General features: G+C 58.8%; 1 protein-coding gene and 1 long non-coding RNA gene across 4 annotated transcripts; both read right to left on the bottom strand.

The window, feature by feature from the left end:
• Positions 1–1314: 1314 nt before the first annotated feature.
• On the bottom strand, positions 1315–11157 carry FURIN (furin, paired basic amino acid cleaving enzyme). 3 transcript variants are annotated; one of them, XM_070400682.1, is made up of 16 exons: positions 11020–11157; positions 7452–7790; positions 6974–7072; positions 6794–6889; positions 6140–6268; positions 5954–6030; positions 5657–5745; positions 5009–5181; positions 4373–4585; positions 3641–3741; positions 3419–3522; positions 3205–3322; positions 2913–3092; positions 2393–2517; positions 2180–2290; positions 1315–2005 (listed from the first exon to the last, which is right to left on the bottom strand). In XM_070400682.1, the coding sequence occupies exons 2-16, from the start codon at positions 7626–7628 to the stop codon at positions 1407–1409; spliced, it is 2391 nt and encodes a 796-aa protein (XP_070256783.1). In that variant the 5' UTR covers positions 7629–7790; positions 11020–11157; the 3' UTR covers positions 1315–1406. The 3 variants fall into 3 exon arrangements, with proteins under 3 accessions (XP_070256783.1, XP_070256785.1, XP_070256784.1); XM_070400684.1 differs by lacking the exon at positions 11020–11157 and adding an exon at positions 10636–10694; XM_070400683.1 differs by lacking the exon at positions 11020–11157 and adding an exon at positions 9841–10331.
• A 7306-nt stretch (positions 11158–18463) lies between these two features.
• LOC138998373 (uncharacterized) lies at positions 18464–24371 on the bottom strand. The gene is made up of 3 exons (XR_011469145.1): positions 24271–24371; positions 21223–21303; positions 18464–18538 (listed from the first exon to the last, which is right to left on the bottom strand). It is a non-coding gene; the product is annotated as an uncharacterized lncRNA (long non-coding RNA).
• Positions 24372–24746: the final 375 nt, after the last annotated feature.

Below are 24746 nucleotides of genomic sequence, written 5' to 3'. Positions count from 1 at the left end.
CAACCCAGTATCTTACAAAACCAGCCGGGCTGGCCACAAGGGAGGGCGGGGAGCGGGCACCCCTGGGCAGGTGGCTGGGTGCCAGGAGGGGTTCGGGGTGAGAAAGAAGAGGGCTCCCAAACAGAAGGGGACTGATTGTCCTAGTGGGAGGGGTGCAAAAGGCACGTCAGAAGAGCGGAGCTTGGGGGGAGGGGGCAGGCCAGGCCAGTGCTTTCTCCGCCAGGGCACAGTGTTGGAGGGCGCACGGTGCCGCCTGCCCACCCCTGGCACTTGGAGAACCAGTGACCCATGAGCCCTCGGCACGGCAAGCCCCATCTGAATCATGAACAGTCACCCCTCCTACCGCGATCCCCATTTCCAAGGCCCCCCGCTGGCCAGCCTCCTCAGAACTTGGGGCTCAGCTACACCGCACTCCCCAGCAACATGCTGCAGCCCCCCCACACCTCTGGGCCAGAGCAGCTGGGAGAATAGCAGGGTGGAAAGTGGGTGTGGGGAGATGGTGGTCTGGCTGCTACCCCCATTAAAAATACAAAAAAAAAAAAAAGAGAAAAAATCAGCATCTAAAGTGAAATAATCACAGAGTGAAAATATATATCCTCAAACAGCCCCTGAGATCCCCACAGGGGAAAGCAGCATTGGGTGGGAGGCGGGAGAGGCCGGCTGGGCCACCGTCCCTCCCCAACACCCACCCAGGGGCTCCGGGACTGGGTGCCAACAGCCCAGGCAGCCCCGGGCTCAGAAAACAGGGACTTAGCCCCCGGCGGGAGGGGGGTGGTCAGGACGCCAGCGTGGGGCTTGGCTGGGCCGGCCTCGCTCAGCGGGCAGCCAGCTATGGTGAGCAGAGACACACACACAGGTGCGCGCACACACACCCTGGAAGCACCTGCCTCGCCTTGGTCCCTTCCTTCCATCACTGCTTCTGCCTGAGGCTCATCAGAGGTGGGGGCGGTGTCGGGGATGCGCAAGCCCTTGGAGAGGTGGCCTCCTCCTCACGTGTCCCTTGGTCAGCCTCCCTGCTGCCTGGTTGGGGACCATTATTGCTTTAGAGGGACAGGGAAGCAGCCGGAGCTGCAGCCGGGTCAGGAGCCCCAAGGGAAGGGCTTCCCCCCTTGACGCCGCAGGGAGCTCCAGCTGAGGCCTGGACAGCTCGGAAAGCCGTCCTTACGGTTTCACTCCTTCCCTCGCAGACAGGGTGCTGGGGGTGGGGGAGGCCCTCCCCTGCCCCCGGCTGGTCCTGGGGCCCCACCTCAGGCAGCCAGGAGGCTGAGGGTCAGGTGGGAAGCCATCCATGCCCCCTTTGCCTCCCCAGCTGGGTCCCAGCCCAGTCCCAAGATAAAAAAATACTTTGGTGAATTAAAAAGTGCCCAAGGAGGGGATGGGCTTGGAGGGGCGGCGGCGGGCGCTCGTCAGAGGACGCTCTGGTCTCTGATAAAGGTGGTCCTCTCGCCCCGGCCCTCGTCGTCCTCGGAGTCTGACGGGCACTCCTGCCAGGCCTCGGGGGGCAGCCCCTTGTAGGAGATGAGGCCGCGGTCCATGGTGTACACTTTGACCCCCCGGAAGCTGAAGCCTGAGCGCAGCTGCAGGACCAGGAAGACAGTGATGAAGACCAGGACGATGAAGGCGCAGCTGAGACCCGCCACCACCTCAGGCAGGTGCGAGGGCAGCAGCCCTGCCCGGGGCCGCGGCTCCACCTCCACCTCCGGGGCGGGCTGGGTGGGCGGCAGCGGCGGCTGCTGCTTCGGAGACTCCCGGCTGCTCTGGCTTTGCCGGGAGCAGAGCTGCTCCACAGGGTCCAGGAAGGAGTGGCTGGGGCAGCTGAGGCAGTCCGTGGGGGCGGGCCCCCGGCACGTGGCACATGAGGGGTGGCAGGGGGCGCAGACGCTGGCGCGGATGGGCTCCACGTCGTTCTCGGTGCTGTAGTGCGTGCTGAGGACTTGCGGGGTGAAGCCCGCGGGGCAGTGCTGGACGCAGCTCTTCTCGTGCAGGGAGAAGCCTTCCTCGCACACTGCCGGAGGGAGAGGGGGCGGGGTGAGCCCAGGGCCAGGGCAGCCCCAGCACGGTGTCACCCCAAGGGATTCAGCATCCCTTCTGCCCCCCTTTCCTCCCACAGCATGGCTTGGGAGAAGCACCTCGTGTCCCCGAGTGTCAGACCCCAAACCCAACAGCACCCACTACTGACCCACACAGGCCTGGCTGGACGTAAGCATCTTGCAGCCGCTGCTCTCGGGCGGCGTGGGCAGCCCCTCGGGCGCCGTGCCATACAGCACGAGGGTGAACTTGGTCAGCGTACCTATTCCAGGTGGGGGAGGAGGCCAGAGTGAGCGGCACTGGGACCCCACGGGGACCTTGGCGCGCCCCCTTGGCCCCCCCCACCCTCGAGTGTCCCCCATACCATAGTTGTTAGCCTCGCTGGTGTTTTCAATCTCCAGGACCCACTCGCCAGAGGGGTTCTCATCCCAGGAATGGGTTGTCATGAAGGCCCAGTCGTTAAACCCATCCGCCGAGTAGTCATGTGGCCTGGGGGAGCAGGGGGCACACAGCCGTCTCAGGCCCGGGGGGACCCCAGCCAGGAGCCCCAAACCCACCACACCCTCCCCCTGCAACACCAACCCGGCCGCAGGGTTGGAAACGCCTGCTGGCTCTGACTCCCGTTAGGCCAGACAGTCTTAACCAGAAGCTTCTGGAAATGTGCGAGGGCAGGCACGCAGACGTGGTATTTGGTGGGTGGAATCGGGGATCCCTGCAATATGGACAGTCCCACAGGGCGAAACCATCCCTGCCAAAATGCCAGCAGGGGGAGCATTCGGCGGCCATCAGGACTAGGTGAGTGAATGAGCGAGCGAGTGAATGAATGAATGTGTGCGGGCCTGAGGGGAGGATGGGCCGTGCAGGGGAGGGGACAGGGCAAGCACCTGGCGGCCAGCAGAGTGGAGCGGGTGCCCATGGGGCTGACCAGGTGGATGGCCAGGTCGCCCCGGCGGTTGTAGGACAGGGTGAGGCGCGCCTGCGCGTGCTCCAGCCGCGTGATGTGGCCGGCCTCTCCCAGGCAGGCCGTCACCGTCTTCCGCACCTCCAGCCGCTTCCCGATGTCCCTGAGCAGAGAGCACCAGGAGGGTCCCTCAGCCGAGCCCGGAGGGGCCCGAGGACACCCCCGCCCCTCTCAGGGCCCTCCCAGCCCAGCCCAGCCCCAGCCCCAGCCCTCACCTGGGCTCAGTGAGGATGTCGATAGTGCACTTGCGCTGGGGGGCCACCGTGGTCCAGTTCTGGGCCAAGGCCACCATGGCGCCTGCGTCCAACAGGCCGTAGCCATAGGAATGGCTCACTGTGGGGAAGGGAAGGGAAGGGAAGGCGGGTCAGCCGGGAGGCGGAGTGCTTCCCAAGGACCCCCAGTCCGGCCCCCGGGGCACCCTGTCCTCACCTTTCCGGCCCACACCATTGGTGGCCCAATCATTAGCATTGAGGTGCCCTGGCTTTGAGGTCTGTACCACCAGGTGCTGCATGTCCCGCCAGGTGAGGTTCTTACTGCAAAGGAGGGAGGGAGAGGCGGGGCTCAGTCTCTTGGCGCAGGCGCTAGAGACACAGGGCTGCCCTGCAGGGGGCGCTGTACGGGCAACGTTCCCCTTCTGCTCCCACCACTTACTTGGCCTCCAGGGTGAGAGCGATGATGCCAGCTGCCAGGGGGGCAGAGGCCGAGGTGCCCGTGTGCGACTCGGTGCACTTCTGCCGCAAATCAGTGGTCACCTGCAGGGGCAACAGTGGTGTTGGGCATACGGTGAGTGGAGACCAGAGTGGCCACCTGCCTGCCCTGCCTCTGCTACAGGCCCTGCGCCCATGGGTGGTGTGGCGAGCCAGGCCTAGTCCGTAGGTCCCAGTGCTGCCTTGCTAGGGACAGGCGAGTGTCAGACTCTTTCCCACACTCCCAAGGAACAAGGGGATTGCACTAGAGGTTGGAGAACATTAAGAGCAACGATCGGCCCTGGCCGGTTCGGCTCAGTGGATAGAGCGTCAGCCTCAGGGCTGAAGGGTCCCGGGTTCGATTCCGGTCAAAGGCACAGGCCCAGGCTGCGGCCTCAATCTCCAGTAGGGGGCGTGCAGGAGGCAGCCGATCAATGATTCTCTCTCATCACTGATGTTCCTCCCTCTCTCTCCCTTTCCCTTCCTCACTAAAATCAATAAAAAAAATGTATTAAAAAAAAGAACGATTGTTTTCAGGGAGAGTCTACACTTCTCAGGGGCTCCACGGCCCCCAAGAGTCTCAGAGAGCCCTCCAACTCCCACACCACTGTGTTACCAGCCGCATGCGGGTGGGAGGCAGATGGGTCTGGGCAGAGCTGGCGAGCAGCCCACTTCCCCGCGCCCACGGGCGACTCACGATCTGCTTCTCGTTCTGGTTGCCGCTGCTGTAGGTGGTGGCCAGCGTGGAGGAGCAGGCCTCGCTGTACCAGGGCACGTTGCCCAGCTGCGTGGCGCTGCTGATGGACAGCGTGTAGATGCTGTTGGTGTAGCCGTCGCAGTTGCAGCTGTCGTGTTCCCGGCCCCCGTTCCCTGAGGCCCAGACGAAGATGGAGCCCAGCCCCCCGCGGCCCTGTGGACAGAATGAAATGGGGTCACTGGGGAACAGGCCTTGGGGGAAGCTTGGCAGGAAGAGACGCCGCTGGAGACGGGGAAGGCTGGGGCCTCATTCTCAGGGACCCCCTGCCCACCGGCCCAGGCCCCCTGGTGAGTCAGGTATACACGCCAGTATGTCTGTCCGTGCACAAATGAACAGAACACCTGGACCACCAAAGGCTCAGAGTGGTGCTTCCAGGAGGTGGAGTGATGGGTGATTTTAATTTGCTTTTTCTCTTTTTCTGTCCTTCTAGTCCCCTAACATTTTAATAGACATGCTTTGTGTACAATTAAAATTGAGCCCCCAAATAAATAAGCAGAAACAGAAGAACACGAGGGAGGAAGCTGCGGAAAGCAGAGCGCCCAGCCTGCCGCAGAGGCCGGCCCGGCCCCGCCTCACCTGGCTGACGCCCCGGAAGAAGGCCTCCTCGGCGAGGCGGGCTGGCCCGTCCACGGTCTTGCCGTCGTCCTCGGGGCCCCAGCTGGCGCTGTAGATGTGGATGTGGTTGGGGTTCAGGCCCAGCGAGCGTGCCTCTACCGCGTCTGTCACCTCACCATCCAGCATGCGCACCCCTGGCCACAAGGGGGGAGGGATGCTGCATGGGTCCCGCTGCCAGGGGCACCCTGGAGCACGCCCGGCCCTGCGCCCGGAGGATGGGGAGGGGAGGGGAGGGGAGAGGCTGCGCAGGGAGACCCGGGGCCCTGACTCCCGGACCTGCCTCTTCCTCTCAAAGACAAGACCCAGGGAGGGGAGAAAAAGAATGTTCTGGATCAGCCACGTCTCTGGGTTCCCACAGGAGCGCGGTGATCAAAGCCCGCCATGTACGGACTCGGAATGGATGGTGAGGATGCAGGGAGGCTCCTGCTCAGAGACACTCACTCACCCCAGCACAGGGCCACCAGCACTGGGGGTTCGGCTCTTTGAGTTGCTAAGAGCCGTCTAAGGATTAGCCATGTGGCCAAAGGACCCAAGTGGGAAAACGGACAGAGAAAACCCCCACCCAGAGGACCCTCCCAAAGCCGGTGGGCGGCCCAGGCCGACACCTACCTCCGATGCGGGCGTTGTAGGCCACCCCCACGCCACAGACGCCGTTATTGGCCACCGCGGCCACTTCGCCCGCACACCGTGTACCATGCCTGTCAGGGCCAAGACGTAGCGTCAGTGGTGGACAGAGCCGGGCAGGCGCAGCCTGAGGAGAAGGGTCACCAAGCGCCTCCACCCATGACCTCTGTCCCAGGTGTGAGCACAGTCCCCTGCCACACCCGCCACCTGGTCCGTGGCCACCTCCGCCCTGACCAAACCCTCCCTCAGAGCCCCAGCAGGCCTGGGACTGCGGTTTCTGACCTGTTGTCATTCATCTGTGTGTACCGAGGCTGTGGGTCAGGGTCCTGGTCGTTGACATCGAAACTGGCCCCCGGATCCTGGGAAAGACACGGCCGTTGTCGGGAGTAGCCCAGCCAGGCTGGCAGGACAGGGCTGCCCTGGACACCCTCATGGGGAGCACCGCGCCCCCACCCCCCACCTGCTCACATAATTGCCCGCCAAGTCCGGGTGGTTCTTCTCGATGCCGTCATCCAGGATGGAGACCACAATGCCGCGGCCCGTGTAGCCCTGGGCCCAGGCCTCCTTCACGTTCAGGTCCCGCTGGGTGACGCCAGACTGTGGAGACACCCACGCCCATCACCCGGCACTTATCAGATGTGGTTAAGGGGGTGACGTCAGGGTACTTGGAAGAATCCCTTCACCATCCCCAAACCTCCTCCTCCCCCACTGCTGCTCCTATAATGCCACAACTGGTTGTCTGGGCTCCACGGAAGCGTAAAGAACTCTGGGAGCCCTAGCTGGTGTGGCTCAGTGGATAGAGCGTCAGCCTAAGGACTGAAGGGCCCTGGGTTCGATTCCCAGTCAAGGGCACATGCTGGGTTGCGGGCTCGATCCCCAGTAGGGGGCGTGCAGGAGGCAGCCAATCAATGATTCTCTCTCATCATTGATGTTTCTATCTCTCCATCCCTCTCTAAAATCAATAAAAACATATTTTTTTAAAGAAAGTATGGCTTACCTTAAAAAAAAAAAGAACTCCGGGAGGGCACCCCAGGCTTAGCAGGGAGGGTTAGGGAAAGGCTGTTCAGCAGACAGAAAGAGGAAGAATGAGAGGGGGACCCAGGGCCCAAGCAGGCAACGTACCAGGTACCACTGCTGGGGAAACTTGGGGTCCGTGGGCTCCAGGTACAGGTCGCGTTTGGTCCGTCGCTTTGCCACCTGCTGCTCCAGCCACTGTACCTGCGAGGGGGTGAGGGAGCCGGTGTGGGTGCAGGAGCGGGAGGAAGGAAAGGGTGGGGCAGGGGAGGCCGGGGCTGCACTCACTTGAGGCTCCCTCTGCAGCCGGCTGTGCCGCAGGCGGTGAGGCGATAGGGACCGCTTTGTCACAGCTCGGTGCCAGAAGTGGTAATAGTCGCCGAAGATCTGCAACGGAGCAGGAAGAGGGAGCTGGGCTGTCCATCTGCCAGTCCCCGGGGAGGTGGGGGATGGGGGTGGGCACCGGGCTTCCAGGGAGGCACACCATGGCAGGGCGAGGCAGGGCACCTGCTCCCTGCCCAGGAGGCAGCAAGAAGGTGCAGGGGGCCGAGGGGGACTGCCCCTCCCTGGGGGACACTGGTCCTCTGAGCAGCCTAGGCTAGAAGCCCCAGGACAGGGCAGGCGCTGCTCGCATCCCCTGGCCACTGGGAACGTGCCCCTGAGAAAACAAGCCCCCTAGTTCTCGCCCAGTGCCAGAACCCCTGCCCTCACCGGCCCACCCCCCGAAGGCCGTAGGCCCAGGCCGGCAGGCAGTAAGAACACCTACCTGGCCCTGGTTGAGGAAGCCATGCTTGCGTGCCAGGCGGTCAGCCACAGCCGGGCCTCCGGAGATGTGCACAGCCCAGGTGTTGGTGAAGACCTGCTGGCCATGGGCATCAGCCACCAGCAGGACCAAGGGTCCCGCTGCTGCTATCACCCATAGCAACCAGGGCCTCAGCTCCATGGGGGGACAGGTGACTGGGACCACAGAGCCCTCGCCTCCTCGGCCTGGTCACAGGGCCTCGGCTCCCACGTGCCGACACACTGCCTGTGGCCCGGGGCTGACTGGCGGGGGCATGGGGCCGAGACGGGCAGGGCTGTGGCGGGAGGATGCGGGCCGCAGGCTCTGAGAGGGACAAGGGAAGAAAGGGAGAGAGGGTGAGTCCCCCACAGGCACGGGCTCCAGCTCCTTCCCACACAGGCAGGCCTCCAGGCGGGGCCGCACAGGGCTTTGGGGGAGAGGAGTGGACACCAGCCCCCAAGGTCAGCGGCGAGGTAGGCGGCTGGACCCCTCACACACGCAGCGCCCAAGCCTCTCTCCACGTAAGAACACGGAAGTGGGACGAAGACTATCAAGGCTTGAGTCACTCGGAATGAGAGCAACTAAATACATGCTCCCCAGAATCAAAGTAAAAAGGGTGGGTTACAAAGCAGCACGTACGAGCGATTCCATTTTGTCTTTAAAGAACTATTTATACATGTGTGTTTATATATAACCACAAAACAAAAGCTGCGCAGACACACGCTCACACGTTAACAATGGCTCTCCCAGGACGGTGAGCATGACGAGGAACTGTTTTCTCCTTTGCGTCGCCGTTTGCTTTCCACATTACCCAGGGATATTTTATAAAGGAACAAAATGTTGGCTTTTTAAAGTTCCTTAAGGGGCGGCATCTACAAAGTTCACGGGGGTTTCCTGGTTCGGCAAAGCAGCCCCAGCCCCCGAGTTACCTGCAAAGAGGCACAGCCCCTGGGAAGAAAAGTGGGCGACCCCAGGTGGCGCCGGCTGAGCGCAGGGATCCCAATGGCTTCCCCTCCCTCTGCGGCCCAGACCCTCGGCCACCATCAAAGTCAGGGGCCCAGACTCCTTTTTGCTGTTTCCTGGGGAACGGCCGGGGCTGCCCAGCCCTGTCCCCCCCGGGGCCTGGAGGTCCCCAGCAGCCCCCCTGCTCCTTCCACGCCCACCAGCCTTTCGTAATCCCAGCGAGCGGGCAGCCAGGGCAAACACTGGCTGCCGGGCCAGGAGCACCAAGGTGAGGCTGAATCAATAGACCTCGTGTTGTTTTTCCTCCTTTAGCAAACAGACAGCGGGACCTCTCTGCCCAGGGCCACATAACTGTCCCCACAGAGGGCCCCTAACTCGGCAGAAGCCAAGCCCCTGGGGTGGGGGTGGGGGGAGTTGGGGGAGGCCCCTGTGGGGCTGCCCAAGGTGTCCTATCTCAGCGCCAGGGCCCAGGATGCCCCGCCACTCCCATGGCCCAGCTCCACAGAAAGCCACTCTGCCAGGCGGCAAAATGACGCTCCCCTGGGAGCTGGGCGGGCAGGCTCACCCCTGGGAACCCGGCACTTCTCTGGGGCTGCCCTCAGCCATGACCGGCCCCCGCGGCTACACTGCTCCCCCGGTCGCAGCCCCACCACGCAGGCTGGGGGGACTCGGGCTATTCCTGGAGCATTTTCAGTTTACACCAAAATAACCTGACAGCTGATGGCAGGCGGCATCCACAACGCAGCTCCTCACCCTGGAGGGTCAAAGTCCACATGGCTCTCAGGGGACAGGCTCGGAAGCCACAGCCCCAGGAGGCCTCCGGCGGCCCAGTTCCCGAAAGCTGGTCTAAGCAATGGCTGGACGGCCAGACCGCTGGCCGCAGGGGGTGAAGGGGCCCCAAGCCCCTCATTTAACAGAGGACATTGGGGCTCTGGGAACGGATGGAAAAGAGGCCTCTTCTCCCCCTCTTGCCACCACGATAGCTGCCTCCTGGGTCCAGGCGTCATGCAAAGTCACCCCCTGACCACAGCGCTGTGAGCCCCGCTGCTGGAACCCCCACGCTAAGACTGGGCTCATTTGGTTCGAGCCCAAGTTCCCGCCGACTGTGGATGGAGCGAGCGGCAGCTGCTTGGCGTTAAAGGTGATTAACCAACTATTTAATTACCTTGCAGCACCCGGAAAAGAAAACAGGCACCGACGAACAATCCCCAAGCAAGGGCGTGCTCGCTGGGGCCAACGTTCCCCACTGTGGCAGGGGGGGTATGGCTTCCACAGAGCCCCGACACCCCCCCAGACAGCCCTGCCTCAGCATCCTGGAGGGAGCTCGGACCCCCCATTTCCCCAAAGAGCAGGCGCTGAGAACAATGAATGAATGGGCTTCTCCCCACCCCCATCCCAGACTCTGACTCACCCTGAGTCCCAGTTCTTGCTGTATTTCTAGCCTCCCGTGATGCCCTCTCACATGGGACTCAGCTGTGGCCGGAGAGAGAGCTGTGGGTGCTCCTCCTGGCTGCGTCCTCTCTTTTCCTGGCCCCGGGAACCTCCGGAAACCGACAGCCGCTCCAAGGCACCCACACTGAACCGACCCCCAGGTCTGGGGGTCTGGCGCGGACCAGGCTGCCCGGGGAAACCTGATCCCGTCTCTCCTTCCGGCCTCTCCCACCACCAAGCCAGGTCCTGTTACAGACACTGAAAGGCTCCCCTGAAATTGTGACTTCCAGTCCCTGCCCGACTCACATTTGCTGTGTGATCTTAGATAAGTCACTTCCTCTCTGAGCCTCAGTTTCCTTGGTGGTAAAAACTGCTAGCCAAGAGATTTTTTTCAAACTTTTTTTTAAAGCCACAGAATCCTTAGAAAAAACACACACACACAACCCAATCAAGTCCTACGTGGAAGCCCAATAGAGCAGATAGTGACCCTGGGACCCCTGGGGTCGAGCAGGCTCAGGCTCGCGCCCACACCTGGCCACAGCTGCCCAGCCGCTAGGCCACATCAGCGCCCGCAGCGCGCTGCCCGGAGAATTCCAACGCCTCCCGAGAGAGCCGGTCCGGGGCCGGGACCAGGAAGTGGGGCCGGAGGGGGAGCAGCTCCGACCTGGCCGCCGGCTGTCAGACCTGTCTGGCCGGCAGGCCGCCCCTCCGTCCCGTCCGTCCGGGGCAGCGGGGGCCGCGGCCAGGCCCCGGCGGGAGGCAGCCCAGCACCTACCTGCGCCGGCCTCCGGTCGCCGCGGGTCCGCACCTGAGTCTCCGGCAGCCCAGGTGTGCGGGCGGGGCGAGGCCGGGCCGGGTCCAACCCCCGCCCCGCCCGCAGCAGCTCCTCCTCCCCCGGCGCGGAGGGGCCGAGCCGGAGGCGGCCCCCGGGGCACGGCGGGGCGGGAGGGGGGGCGCCGGCGCCTCTGGAATTCCCTCCCCATCCCGCCCCGGCGGCCCCGCGGCGCTCCCCGGGGTCAGAGGGCTCGCCCGGCCCCAGCGGAAAAGTACCGACGCGGGCAGGCCGGGCCGCGCGCTCGGGGGGCGCCTCCGGCGCGGGCCCGGCCCGCGGCTCCCCGGCCCGGCCCCGGCTCCCGGGCCCCGCACCCTCGCCGCTTACCTCGGGGAGCCCGGGCGGGGAAACTTTTCCGGGCGAGCGCCGCGGCGGCTCGGGCGCCCTCGGCCGAGCGGAGAGCCCGGCGGCGGGGCCTGAGCTCCGCGCGCTCCCCGCGCCCGGCAGCGGCGTCACCGCGCGGAGGCGGGCGGCGCGGCGGCGCGGCCTCGGCCCGGCCGGCGACGAGGGCAGGGCTCGGCCTGGGCTCGGGCTCCGGCGCGGGCGGGGGCAGCGGCCGGGCCGCGGCGGCGCGGCTTGTTTACTCCGGCCGCTGTCAGCGGCTGCGGCGGCCCCGGCTCCTCCTCCTCCGCCGCCGCGCCCCTCCCCCCGCGCGGCGCCACCTCCGCGCTCCCGGCCGCCGCCTCCGTCCCGCCGCCGCCCATGCCGCCCGGCCCGCGTGGAGAGCAGCGCCGGCCCCGGGCGGAGGCCCTGCAGCCTCGGGGCGCCCGCCGCCGCCGGCGCACGGTCGTGGCGGGTAGGAGACGGGGTTGGCGATCCCAACGCCATCGCGGGCTCCGGGCGCGTCCCCCAGGCCCCACCGCCCGCGCCCGGCTCGGCTCTGCGCGCTGCGAGCTCCTCCGGCCGGAGGCGCGGAGACCCGCAGACCCTTGGCCTGGGCTGGGAAGGGCTTGAGGCGTATCTGGGAGCCCGGAGGCGGCTGGATTCTGGGGGGAACTGGCCCGCCCCCCCCACTTCCCACTCCGGAGCCGCGAGTTTGAGCCTGACCGGGTAAATGCCCTGGACGACGGATCGGGGGCACCCACCTGTGATCGGACCGCACAGCAGGCGGCAAACCGCGGACCCACTGTCCCGGGAGCCGAGACCTGGCCTGAACCTGTTATCTGCACAGACAGGTGGGGAAGCAGAAGGAGAAGCCCACCGCCTTCTCATGTAACCGCCCGACGGGGCACCGGGCCAGGCACTTTACATTATCTCCCTCTTATGTACATTATTTAACCCACATAATCCCTTCAAGCTGACACTAATCCCATTTTACAGATAAGGAAACTGAGGCGTACAAAGTTTAAATAATTTGTCCCAGTTCCCGAGCTAGCAGGCCGCGGTGCCTAGCAGAGCCCGCAGCCTGGGACTTGCAATGTACCAGCCAACTCGGCCCCCTCCCTGGGTCCCTGCCCTAGAAAACGTCTGTGCTACTTGGCGAGGCCGCCCCTGCTTGAGCTGCGAGAGAAAAGAGGGGACATGTGGCCAAGAGCTCCCCGGGCGAGGTTAGTCCAAGGTCGCAGAGCAGCCTCTGCCCATCCCTTCCTGTTCACCCAGAGATAACCTGGCAGCACAGTGCTGTCCAGTGGCCTCCTCAGCACGGGTTTGGGGAGAAGGACAGAAACGAACACGGCCCAGTGTTTGCCGGGAGCCGACTGCTCTTCTCAGCTCTTCCCCTGTAACTCGCTTCTTCCTCACTGCAAGCCCTATGAGGTCGATGTAGTGACTACATTTTCCTTTAGGTACCTTTTTAAAAAATATGTTTTTATTGATTTCAGAGAGAGAAAGGGAGAAGGATAGAAACACAGATGATGAGAGAGAATCATTGATCGCCCCCCCTTCCCCAAAGGGGATGGAGCCCACAACCCAGGCATGCGCTCTGACCAGGAATCAAACCTTGACCTCCTGGCTCATAGGTCGACACTCAACCACTGAGCAACACTGGCTGGGCTCCTTTAGGTACCTTTTGTGCATCACTACATTTTACACAGGGCAAAATCGGGCCAGAGAGGTTAGATGACATCCCTAAGGACTCATTCTGTGACACGCCAGTCAGCAAACCTGGGTTCAAATCTCTGTGGTACTATTTTACACCACCTTAGACACACAGTAACTAAGCCTCAATTTACCCCCTCTGAAATGGAGATACTAGCCCTAGCCGGGCTGAAGGGTCCCAGGTTCGATTCTGGTCAAGGGCACGTACCTCGGTTGTAGGCTTGATCTCTGGCCCTGGTCGGGGGCGCATGCGGGAGGCAACCAATCAATGTGTCTCTCTCACATTGGGGCTTCTCTCTCTGTCTTTGTCCTTCTCTTCTTTCTCTAAAAATCAATGGGAAAATATCCTCGGGTGAGGAATACCAAAAATAAATTAAATAAATAAATAAATTAATTAATTAATTTTAAAAAATAAAATGGAGTAATATTCAGTTAATAGGATAAGGTATCATACAGGCATCCTTACAAATGCTGCAAAACCCGGAAACCTGGGGAAGAATGAGGGGTTCCGATAACTTATCTGGGGGAGAAGACTGGGAGTGGGAACTTTCCCCAACAAGGGACTGGCTGTGGGGGCCACACTGGGGTAGTCCCCTCAGCAGCAGCCACTGTTGGTAGAAACAATACTTCTGCAGTCAGACCCAGCGAGGCAGGAAGTGAGTCACGGTTCTTCCTTAGTCTGAGCAAGGGAACCCCATTGAGGGGAAACTGGGACAGAGCTGGCCCCATCTAGCCTTGGAGTCTCCCAGTCCCCTTCCCTCTTGTCCTCAGACCTAGAAGAGAGGTCAAGCCAGAGAGATAGCAACACTGGCTGCCTCTAGGCCCCCCACCCATCCGGGAGGCTGGTCCCAGGGGAGCCTCGGTGGTCTGGGGTGAAGGAAGAGGCGGCACTGAACTTGCCGGTTCCTCCAAGCCTGGCCCTCCAAGCCTGCCTCTGGCACTTAGAGCTGAACTCCTGGAACTGTGCTGCTCAGAGGTGCATCGCTGGAAGGAGGGGAGAGGCTAGGACTGAGCAAGTGAGCACCTGCCCTGGCTTCACCCAGGGTTTCCCATGCGGTTGTCATGTACCAGGATTCTGTTGCTACAGCCACTCTCCTTGAGACCCCTCTGGAGGGAGTCCAGCTTGCTTCAGTTGCTGACTGCTAGCCAGCGAGGTCTTTGATCTCAAGGGAGCAAGTCCCGTGGGCAGGTATTGTTCTCTCGGTATCCATATCAGAGGCCCTAAGGCCCCAGGACAAACATGTCAAACTCTCGGCCAGCGGGCCTCATGCCTCGTTTATTTGGCCCGTGTTAGCCTTTGAGTTTGACATGCTTGCCCTAGGAAGTTAACTCCCCTAGAGCCCAGGAGTCCGGACTTGGGGCCGTAGGAGCTGTACTGACCTGTGGATCCCACTGGATCAGTTCAACACAGCAGTCAATAGGTTGGGGCACCATGTGACAGAAGCCTGGCGAACAGGAGGGATGTCCACCTGTGGGGGGAAGCAGGACATGATGGTTAAGGCCCAAGGGAAGAGGGCTGTAACTGGGGTTCTCACCTTTCCAGCAGAGACCTGGGAGAGAAGTACCCAGCCAGCAAGGCCTCTTTTTCTCTGGATTTGGGGCTAATCTGGGAGGCTCCGTAGAGCAACCCCCCAGTTAAATCCACCCAGTCACACTCACCAGGGGCACTCCCAGTGTCCCCGTGGTGTGCTCTCGGGGGTCCCTTCTCTCAAAGCCTCCTCCTCACTCTCAGGCACCTCAAGCCTTCGACTGCAGCACCCACACCTGGTTTTCCTAAAAATGTCTACACTGCCAGCCAGTGTGCTCAGTGGTTAAGCGTCGACCTATGAACCAGAAGGTCACGGTTCGAATCCCAGTCAGGACACATGCCAACATTGCACTCGATCCCCGGTAGGGGGCGTGCAGGAGGCAGCCGATCGATGATTCTCATCCATTGATGTTTCCATCTCTCTCTCCCTCTCCCTTCCTCTCTGAAATCAATAAAAAAAAATATTTTTAAAAAACGTCTACGCCACCTTCATACTTGAATAGAAGGCCACACAACAAAATTGTTTTCTCTGAAAGGGTGGGATTTGTGAGCTTTCTTCTTGCCTACATGCATTTTCAGGAGCGTCTACAGCAGTGGTCGCCAACCGGTGGTCCGTGAGGTCCGAAAGGTTGGCGACCGCTGGTCTACAGTATAATCAAGTAACAAAACCTGGAAGTCATGCAGAGGGGAATAAAGCATGCCCATACTTCACCATCCAGCTGCAGACACCTGGAGTCCCTCCTGAGCGCTGCTGGGCAACCGCCAGGCTCCTCCTACCCCAACCTGGGGCAGGGCCCTGCCCGTTCTGGCTAAACCACTTTGAGAAAGTCTCCTTTATAAGACAAGCAAAAAGGGTGCCTGTGGGTGGGGGGAGGAGCCAGAAGTGATCTGGTGGTGAAATGGCTGGGCCGCTGGGACAGGATCCCGTCATGGCCAGCCCTCATTTTCCCAGTTACTGGGGTGGGTCTGCACTGATCTTTCCTCAGCTGGTTCTGCCAAGTCCTACACTCACTGGTCGGTTTTAATGGCTCCCTTCTGTGTCTCCTGCCTTGCCTTCAACGTCTAGCCCAACCATGGGCAAACTACGGCCCGCGGGCCGGATCCGGCCCGTTTGAAATGAATAAAACTAAAAATTAAAAGACTGTACCCTTTTATGTAATGATGTTTACTTTGAATTTATATTAGTTCACACAAACACTCCATCCATGCTTTTGTTCCGGCCCTCCGGTCCAGTTTAAGAACCCATTGTGGCCCTCGAGTCAAAAAGTTTGCCCACCCCTGGGCTAGACTCTAGCCACTGCTACCCAGGACTGAGCACCTAGTAGGTATGTTGGGTGCAATCAGACAGAGAGACATTCATTGAGCGCCTACTGAGTGCTGGGCCCTGGTGCTTCAAGCTGAGACCCTTAGAGCTTCTCCTTGGAAGCCAGCGCCCACGCCTGGAAGGAGGTAGCTGAGACAGCTAAGGTCTTCCTGACTCTGTCCTACCATGAGGCCTTGCAGCTCCAATAAACCTCTGCCTTTCCCTCTCCCTTTTTAAAAAATATATTTTATTGATTTCAGAGAGAGGGAGAGGGAGGTAGAGAGAAACATCAATGATGAGAGAGAATCATGGATCGGTTGCCTCCTGCACGTCCCTTACTGGGGATCGAGCCCGCCACCCAGGCATGTGCCCTTGACCGGAATCGATCCCGGGACCCTTCAGTCCATAGGTCGACGCTCTATCCATTGAGCCAAACCAGCCAGGGCTCCTTCTCCCTCTTGATCCAGAAAAGTACAGCCGTCAATTGTCCTGACTTCTTGTTCCCTTCCCAGTTAGTTCTGGCATCTGGAAGGGGTTTCTCAACCTCAGCACATTAACTTCTTGGGCTGGATCCCTGTTTTTCACGGGGCTGTCCTGTGCGCGTCGCATGTTTAGCAACACCCCCGTCTCTCAACACTTGATAGGTGCCAGCGGCACTCCCACCGCCATTAGGACAACCAAAAATGTCCCCAGGCATTGCCAAAAGTGCCCTGTGGGGCAAAAGTGCCCCTGGCTGAGGACCACTGGTGGGGAGTGAGGAATGGGAATGGCGGGGAGGAGGTGATGGTGTGCAGCCTGCGAGGCCCCAGGAGTGGTCTGCTGGGAACTGTGCACCGAGGCAGCTGGCAGCGAGGGAGAAACTCCGAAACCCCAACCTGCCAGGCACGGCAGTGCAACAATGGGGCCATTTAGTGCGCACGGCAAGCAGTCTGCGTCTCTCCCTGACATCTGAGGACACGGCTTTCAGTAACGTTAATGATCATGTAGAACCAGGACGGGAACAATCGGGCTGATCCCCCTGTTTACAGGGTGGGGAAGTGGGTGAGGCAGCTCGGCATCGAATGTGCCTTTGGAAGGCAGATCGGTGGCTGCCGGGGAGGGGGCCGCGGGGCGGAAGGAACCTCTTGGGAATGATGGATATGTTCATTATCTAGACGGTGGGGATGGTTTCACGGGCGTATGGGAACGTCAACACAGATCAAACTGCACACTGTAAACATGCTCCGTTTACAGTGTGTCAATCACACCTCAACAAAGCTGTTTTTAAAATTTATTTGTTCCAAGTGTTGGTGCCTGGAAGACATTATTTTGAAAATTTACTAACATGAGGTAGCCCGTTTCTTTTTTTTTTTTTTTCCTTCTAGAGTTAAGTTTCTTTTTGTTTTGTTTTGTTAATCCTCACCCGAGGATATTTCTCCAATGATTTTTAGGGAGGGTGGAAGAGAGAGGGAAAGACAGAGAGAAACATCACTATGAGAGAAACACATCGATTGGTTGCCTCCTACTGGCGCCCCTACCAGGGCCCGGGCTGGGAAGGAGCCTGCAACCAAGGTGCGTGCCCTTGACTGGAATCGAACCTGAGACCCTTTGGTCCATAGGCTGACGTTCTATCCACTGAGCCAAACCGGCCAGGGCAGCCCATTTCTGCACTGTGCCAGATAAAGGCGGTGTGTCTGGGTGGGGGTTACTTCACTACTTAAAAAGAAAAGAGACCCCTAACTGGTGTGGCTCAGTGGATGGAGCATCGGCCTGCGGACTGAAGGGTCCCAGGTTCGATTCTGGTCAAGGGCATATACCTGGGTTGTGGGCACATCCCCAGTAGGAGATGTACAGGAGGCAGCTGATTGATGTTTCTCTCTCATCGATGTTTCTAGCTCTCTATCTCTCTCCCTAACTCTCTGTAAAAAATCAATAAAATATATTTTTAAAGAAAAGAAAAGAGAAATGGGAGAAAATGACGGTGGGCCTCAAGGCTGACCCGAAAAAGGCTCGAAAGGGGTGCCACTCTGGGTCCAGGCCTCCCCCGTGAAGCCAGCGAGTCTGGCCATGGCTAAGCAAGCATCGGAGAGTTTTTCTGTTGGATGATGCTATCAACCAACTTGTCTGGGACGCTGTGATCAGGGTCTTGGGAAAATAAAATAACAAACGAACTGCTGGCCGCCAGGGAAGGAAGGAATGATTCTGGAAATGACAGGCTCCGCCACTCTAACTTTAATCCCTAAAACAAACATTGCTGGGGGGAAAGCCAGCCAATTCCCGGAGGCGGGCGGTGCCCTGGCTCAGTGGGGCACGGTGCGTACACCTGGGGAGCAGTCCGCCCCGTGCAACCTGCACATGAAAGGCGCCAGCACTGCTAGTGCCTAAGGGGCTGCCTTTGGCAGAGAGGGTGCCAGACATGCCAGGTGAGGGAACTGTGGGTGGCAAACAGTGAGGGCCTCTTACGGACAGTGGAGTGCTTTTTAGCTGAAGGAGACCTCCACCGAAGTTCCAGGAGCCTGAGGGAGGCTTAGAAGCAAGAAGAGGGCTTGGGCCCAAGCTGGTTTGGCTCAGTGGATAGAGCATCGACCTGCGGACTGAAGGGTCCCGGGTTCGATTCCGGTGAAGGGCACATGCCCGGGCTGCAGGCTCAATCCCCAGTGGGGGGAGTGCAGGAGGCAGCCGATCCATGATTCTCTCTCATCATTGATGTTTCTATCTCTCACTCCCTCCCCCTTCCTCTTTGATATCAATAAAAATATCTTTAAAAAAAAAGAAGAGGGGTTGGGATGGGGATATGTTATGTGTGACAATAAAAACCTCTGTGGAGGGTGGGCTGTGCACCAGGCATTTCACTCACTCGCTCACTCACTCACTCCTCAGACACTGACAGAGAGCTCGCCGCGTGCAGGACCTCCTCCAGGGCTCGCGTGGTGGTGAGGGAGGCGGACGACAGCACCATAAGCCCGTTCATCAGAGGAGCTCAGGTCATCGGAAGTGCTCTGGGAAGAAATCATAAAGAGGGTGATGTGGTTATGCCTGGGACAGTCCCTCGGGTGGCCAGGGAGGGTGCCTGGGAGGAAGTGATAGTTGAGGTGTGACGAGAGGGCTTCCCAGGCAGGCCTGGGACGTAGGCCTGGGACGTGAGGACACGGGCCTGGGACGAGAGGACACGGGCCTGGGACGAGAGGACACGGGCCTGGGACGTGAGGACACGGGCCTGGGACGTGAGGACACGGGCCTGGGATGAGAGGACACGGGCCTGGGACGAGAGGACACAGGCCTGGGACATGAGCGCATGCACTTGGGCACTTGGAGAGCAGACACTTCTCCAAGCGTGTGGGAGGGCGAGGGTGGGGAGAGACGGGATGAGAGGGGTAGGCAAGGACGAGATCCTGGAGCAGGTGGCAGCCCGGTCAGGACGGTGAATGAAATTCTCAGAGCAGTGGACAGTTTTTGGAGAATTTCACTAATTTATCTTTTTTTTAAAGAAAAAAATATTTTTAAAATATATTTTTATTGATTTCAGAGAGGAAGGGAGAGGGAGAGAGAGATAGAAACATCAATGATGAGAGAGAATCATCGATCGGCTGCCTCCTGCACGCCCCCCACGGAGGATCGAGCCAGCAACCGGGGCATGTGCCCTTGACCGGGAATCGAACCACGACCTCCTGGTCCACAGGGTGATGCTCAACCACTGAGCCACGTCGGCCGGGCACTCATTTACCTTTTTTAAAGGCCCCTGTGACTGCTGGGGGAGGAGACATATAGGGGTACAGCCCTCCGCAGGAGGCCCTGCTAGTGACCCTCTCCTGCTCCATGCTGGGTGGGGGGCCGGCTTGGAGAAACAGTGACTTTCCTGATCCCGGAAATGGGCTTGTGGGCTCCTGAGCAGGCCTGGGAAGGACGGGGTGCCACCCATTGCCCTGGGAAGCTGGGGCCTCCATAGGCTGCGAATTGGCCGGCCAGCCTGAGGTTCTACTGCCCAACTGCTTGGGCGCGTATGTGCTTCTCCCTCTACCACACCCACGTGGGCAGCTGTAGTAGGAAACCTGGCAATCGGGGAAGCTTTGGGTTAACAGCGCGCACTCATTCCATCTCAGGCACTGTGCTGGGTGCTTTATACGAATGGCCTCCTTTGTGTCTCCTCACAACATTGAGGCAGGCACTACTCTTACCCCCATTTTGCAGATGAAGAAGCTGAGGTCTAGAGAGCTTGCTGGGAATTTGTAAGACCTGGACCTGGGGAGTGAGAATGGAAAGAAAGCTTTCTGCCTCCAGAAGAGGGAGAGAACGGTGGCTGAATCAGCCCCACTGTCTCCTTAGGAAAATGTGATGTGGGTGGCTCTGCTCTGATGAACATTTGACGCTTTCTTGGAAAAGGCTGGTCACCTGCAACTTCCCAGTAGGCCTGGTTGATATTTCTATAATTTGTGGTCCAGGCCACAAACCCCGTGGGCGGTGGTCCAGCGTGCGGGTTCCCAGCCCAGCCCTGGGGCCAATCCCAGCTCTGAAAGTCGCTTGAATGCCCGCTGTGTAAACTATGTAACCCTCTGGGGCCTCAGTTTCCTCATCTGCCACATGGGGTACAGCTCATCATTCGATGCCTGTAAAACAGCGGTTCTTAACCTGTGGGTCGCGACCCCTTTGGTGGTCGAATGACCCTTTCACAGGGGTCGCCTAAGACCATCCTGCATATCAGATATTTACATTATGATTCATAACAGCAGCAACATTACAGTTATGAAGTAGCAAAGAAAATAATTTTATGGTTGGGTCACAACATGAGGAATTGCATTTAAAGGGCCAGAAGGTTGAGAACCACTGCTGTAAAGGCTCAGCACAGCGCCTGGCCTGTGGCAATGGCCGCTGTGATCAAGTAACCCCCCCCCCCCCCCCCCCTTCCGTCCAAGGCAGAAGGCCTTTCCAGCTCTCCCTCGTTGGCCTACACCCAGGCTTTCATGGATGAAATCTCTGCCCTCACTGCCTCGCCTGCTTGGTGCTCTTAGGTTATTATTGTTCCTCGATAGCCCTGCCAGCCTCCCTGCACTGCTGTCTGGGCTCAGAGCGCGGTGCCTGGTCCCTATTTTGTCAGCTGCCCGCTCCTCTGACCTCTTGCGTCTAAGGTCAGAGGTCAGCACCGTCCTCTGCGGCTGTGTTCCCCAACTTGTTCACCTCATGATTTGCAGAAGATGTGGGCCGCCGGCTGGGGCGCGTGAACCAGGAGGATGGAGGCGGGCAGGGCCTTGCTGGCAGCTGCCACCTCACCGCCTGCTGCCTGCTTGGGGCTGGAGGCTCCAGCACCCATGGCAGACACACCGGCGGGCAGTGCTTTCTAAGGGGCCTGGCAGTCTGGCTCCATGGGGACCAGTGGCTGTACTGTCTCCCAGTGTCGGCCACACCACTGTGCTCGCTGAGTTTCTGCTCACAGAGTCTCGGCAGGACTGGCCTTCCTGACCTTCTCCGTTTTAGGGAGAAGAAATACTTTCCGGATAGTATTCTAGGAAGATGCTCTCCTGGGAAGCAACCCCTTCCCCTCCCAGCCCCCCGCCCGAGGCTGACGGAGGTAAGTGATTCTGTTATGTTAGGTACACAGTCCTCCTTTCGCTCTCATGCAACCCTCCATCCAAAATGATTCAAAGGTCAAAACGACCGGAAAACACACAGAAAGCAATCTTGCTCCTACCTCTGCTCCTTCTGTGCAATCCCCCTCCACACTTGAGTACCAATTTTCATTCCATCTGATTGATCTTTCCAGTGTTCCTTTCTGCAAAAAAGAAAAAAATTATATATATGCACACATTTACCTCTCTGTTCTTTTTTTTTAATATCTTTATTGATTTCAGAGAGGAAAAAAGGAGGAGAGTGAGACAGAAACATCAGTGATGAGAGAGAATCATGGATTGGCTGCCTCCTGCACGCCCCACATTGGGGATGGAGCCTGCAACCCGGGCATGTGCCCTGACTGGGAATCGAACCGTGACCTCCTGGTTCATAGGTCCACGCTCAACCCCTGAGCCACGCGGGCAGGGCTACCTCTCTATTCCTATAGTTTTTCCCTTTTTTATCAAAAGGTGGCACATTATAATTTGGGTTTTTGTTTGTTTGTTGATCCTCACCCAAGGATAACTTTTCCATTGATTTTCAGAGAGAGTCAAAGGGATGGGGAAAGACAGAGAGAGAAACATCGATGTGAGGCTCATATCGTTTGGTTGCCTCCTCCACGGCCCCGGGATTGAGCCTGCAACCAAGGCACGTGCCCTTGGCCGAAATCAAACCTGTACCCCTCAGTCCGCAGGCCGACGCTCTAACCACTGAGCAAACTGGGTAGGGCTGGGTTTTTGTTTGTTTGTTTTAAAATATATTTTCATTGGCCCTAGCCCTCTACATTTTTATATATATTACATCATTTATCAGCTGCCTCCTGCATGCCCCACACCAGGGTTTGGGCCCGCAACCCAAGCATATGCATGCCCTGACTGGGAATTGAACCGTGACCTTCTGGTTCATAGATTGATGCTCAACCATTGAGCCCCGCCAGTCAGGCTGGGTTTTTATTTTGTTTTGTTTTGTTTTTTTTTACTTAGCACTACTTTCTAGAGAAATTTACACAATAAAGATAAACAAAACTACAAACCCAACACAATTCATTAAACATTAGCTCAATGGGAAGGATGATGCTGTTTCTCGGAGACCAAATTGCTGCATACGGAGACATGGGGCTGACCAATGAGAGCAGGCCCCCTGGTGAATGGGACAGGCCGGTGGGCGCTGCCATGTCTGTGCTGGGGGTGACTCAGTTCTCCCACTACTTTTCTCTCTCTGAATGACTGCAATACTTCTGTTTGCACTGTGGGCTGTTACATCACTTGGCCTCCTCTTGGCTTCGCCACATCATTTACGCATTAAATCCGCCTCTGCTCTTTTCTTGTTAGCCAGCAGCAATTAAAAAGGACTGCTTGGTGCCAACGCAAATCATCAACACAAATGCGCACTCGGGCAGTGAAATCCTGTGTCAACAGTAGATTGGAAGGTGGTCACGCCGGCAGTAATGATGATGAAAATAATCGTAATGGTAACACTTACTCGGAACTCGCTCTTTGGCCGGACTGTGCTGAGTGCTTCGCGTGCAAGGTCTTATGTAATCCTCCAAACAACCCTTAAAGCACGCCCGTTTCCCAGATGAGGGCCTTAGGATGAAAGGACTTGCCAAGGCTCAGTGGGTAGAGCGTCAGCCTGCGGACTGAAGGGTCCCGGGCTCGATTCCCGTCAAGGGCACGTGACTCAGTTAGTTGCAGGTCTGATTCCCAGCCCTGGTTAGGGCACAACCAATTGACGTGTCTCTCTCACATCAATGTTTTTCTCTCTCTCCCCCCTCCCTTTCACTCTCTCTAAAAACCAGTGGAGCCCTAGCCTGTTTGGCTCAGTGGATAGAGTGTCAGCCTGTGGACTGAAGGGTCTTGGGTTTGAATCCAGTCAAGGGCACATGCCCGGGTTGTGGGCTCGATCCCCAGTTGGGGGCTTGCAGGAGGCAGCCGATCAGTGATTCTCTCTCATCATTGATGTTTCTCTCTCTCCCTCTCCCTTCCTCTCCGAAATCAATAAAAAAATCAATGGGAAAATATCCTCGGGTGAGGATTAACAAAAACATAATTAATAATAATAAAAAACGACAACTTGTCAAGGACACGTGTACAAAATGTGGCACAGCCAGCATGTGGGCCTGTATCCGGCTGACCCCAGTGACCACGGCAAGGGCTGGTGGCTGGGGCCTGGACCCCACTGTTCCGTTTGCCCTCAGGCCCTGCCCATCACTGCCCACTGTCTATGCCCTTTGGTGCGGGGCTTGGGCAGGAAACTAGGCATCTCGGGCAGAGGGTGAAAAGGGGAGTGTGGGACCCGCAGCCCCTGTCAGGGCCTGGCCTCCCTCGGAACCCTTTCCCCACGCCCGTTCTGGGTGAAAGTGTGCCCAGCCTGGTCACGTGACCCCGCCTCCCCTCTTCCAGCATCAAAGAGCATAAACACGCTCACGCCAAAATATACCATTTAGAAGATAAGGATCTATGTCCGTGACTGTAACAATGACTTTTGTTAACTTCTGGCGAAGGACTAGGAGTTCTGAATGTTCTCCCCTGGTCCCTGCCCGGCTGCGCTGTCGCCAGCCCCTCCCTGTGGCCTGCCACTTCCCTCTGCTCCGGCCCCGCCTCAAGTCATCTCCCACCCTCCCTCCTGCTGCTGCCTGCTGGCTCCTTCCTTGTCCCCGGGGCCTGTCCTTGTTCCCTGTCACAGCCTCAGCTGATTCCTGGAGAGACAAGGCCATCAGGTAGGCCTGGGACTGAAGCCCTCGGCCCAAGCTTAGGGACCATGTCACGGACCACATCTGAGTGGCCTACGCTTCCTGGTCAATGGGCGTATCCATAGTTGGGTGAGGAACATGAGAACCCAGTGGAATTCTCTGGAAGGTGGCTTCCTGAACACCCCAGGGTGTGGGTTTGGCCCTCAGGGGTCTGGATACCCGGGCAGGCCAGGCTGCTGGGCCTGACTCACACTAAGATTTACATGATGAACGCCTGGACCCTAACTGAGTCACTCACTGGCCCAAGGGGGCAGGGGAGGACACCCATCCATGCCCACCTCCACCCCCTTCCTCAGATCCAGGCCTGAGAACCCTAACACCCTCCCCTCACCCCCACTGTGCCCCAGGAAGCCCGGCCCTTTCCGCCAGGCCTCTTACCTCACAGAGTTATTTTGGTTTCCGTTTTCCTGGATCGATACAATTGATCGTAAAAACTCAGCTACCCTGTCCCTGTGGCTCCAGATGACGTGCCAGGCACCGTTGGCGCTCCAGAAACGCTGGTCTCACCGTGCAGTTCTGATGTGGTCTTCACTTGGCTCACCGGGACCGGATTTGGGTTTTCTTTTTGTCTGGGTTTGAGCTTCTATTAGAATCCAACTCTTTCCTGTTGAAAAAAATTGGCTTCTTGCATTACAAAAGCCACACTATGGCCCTCGCCCAGTGGTCAGCAAACTCATTAGTCAACAGAGCCAAATATCAACAGTACAATGATTGAAATTTCTTTTGAGAGCCAAATTTTTTAAACTGAAACTATATAGGTAGGTACATTGTTATTAACTTAATTAGGGTAACTCCTAAGCTGGCCTTTGCTAAAAACGTCCTCAATCTGATGGAGGTACATTCGCCGAGGTCGA

The sequence above is a fragment of the Myotis yumanensis genome, unplaced genomic scaffold (assembly GCF_028538775.1).
Source record: "Myotis yumanensis isolate MYYU_CA2020_CCGP unplaced genomic scaffold, mMyoYum1.0.hap1 SCAF_20, whole genome shotgun sequence".
Classification (NCBI taxonomy): domain Eukaryota; kingdom Metazoa; phylum Chordata; class Mammalia; order Chiroptera; family Vespertilionidae; genus Myotis; species Myotis yumanensis.
The sequence above is the reverse complement of the archived record's forward strand: the minus strand, read 5'-3'. Positions and strand labels throughout refer to the sequence as shown.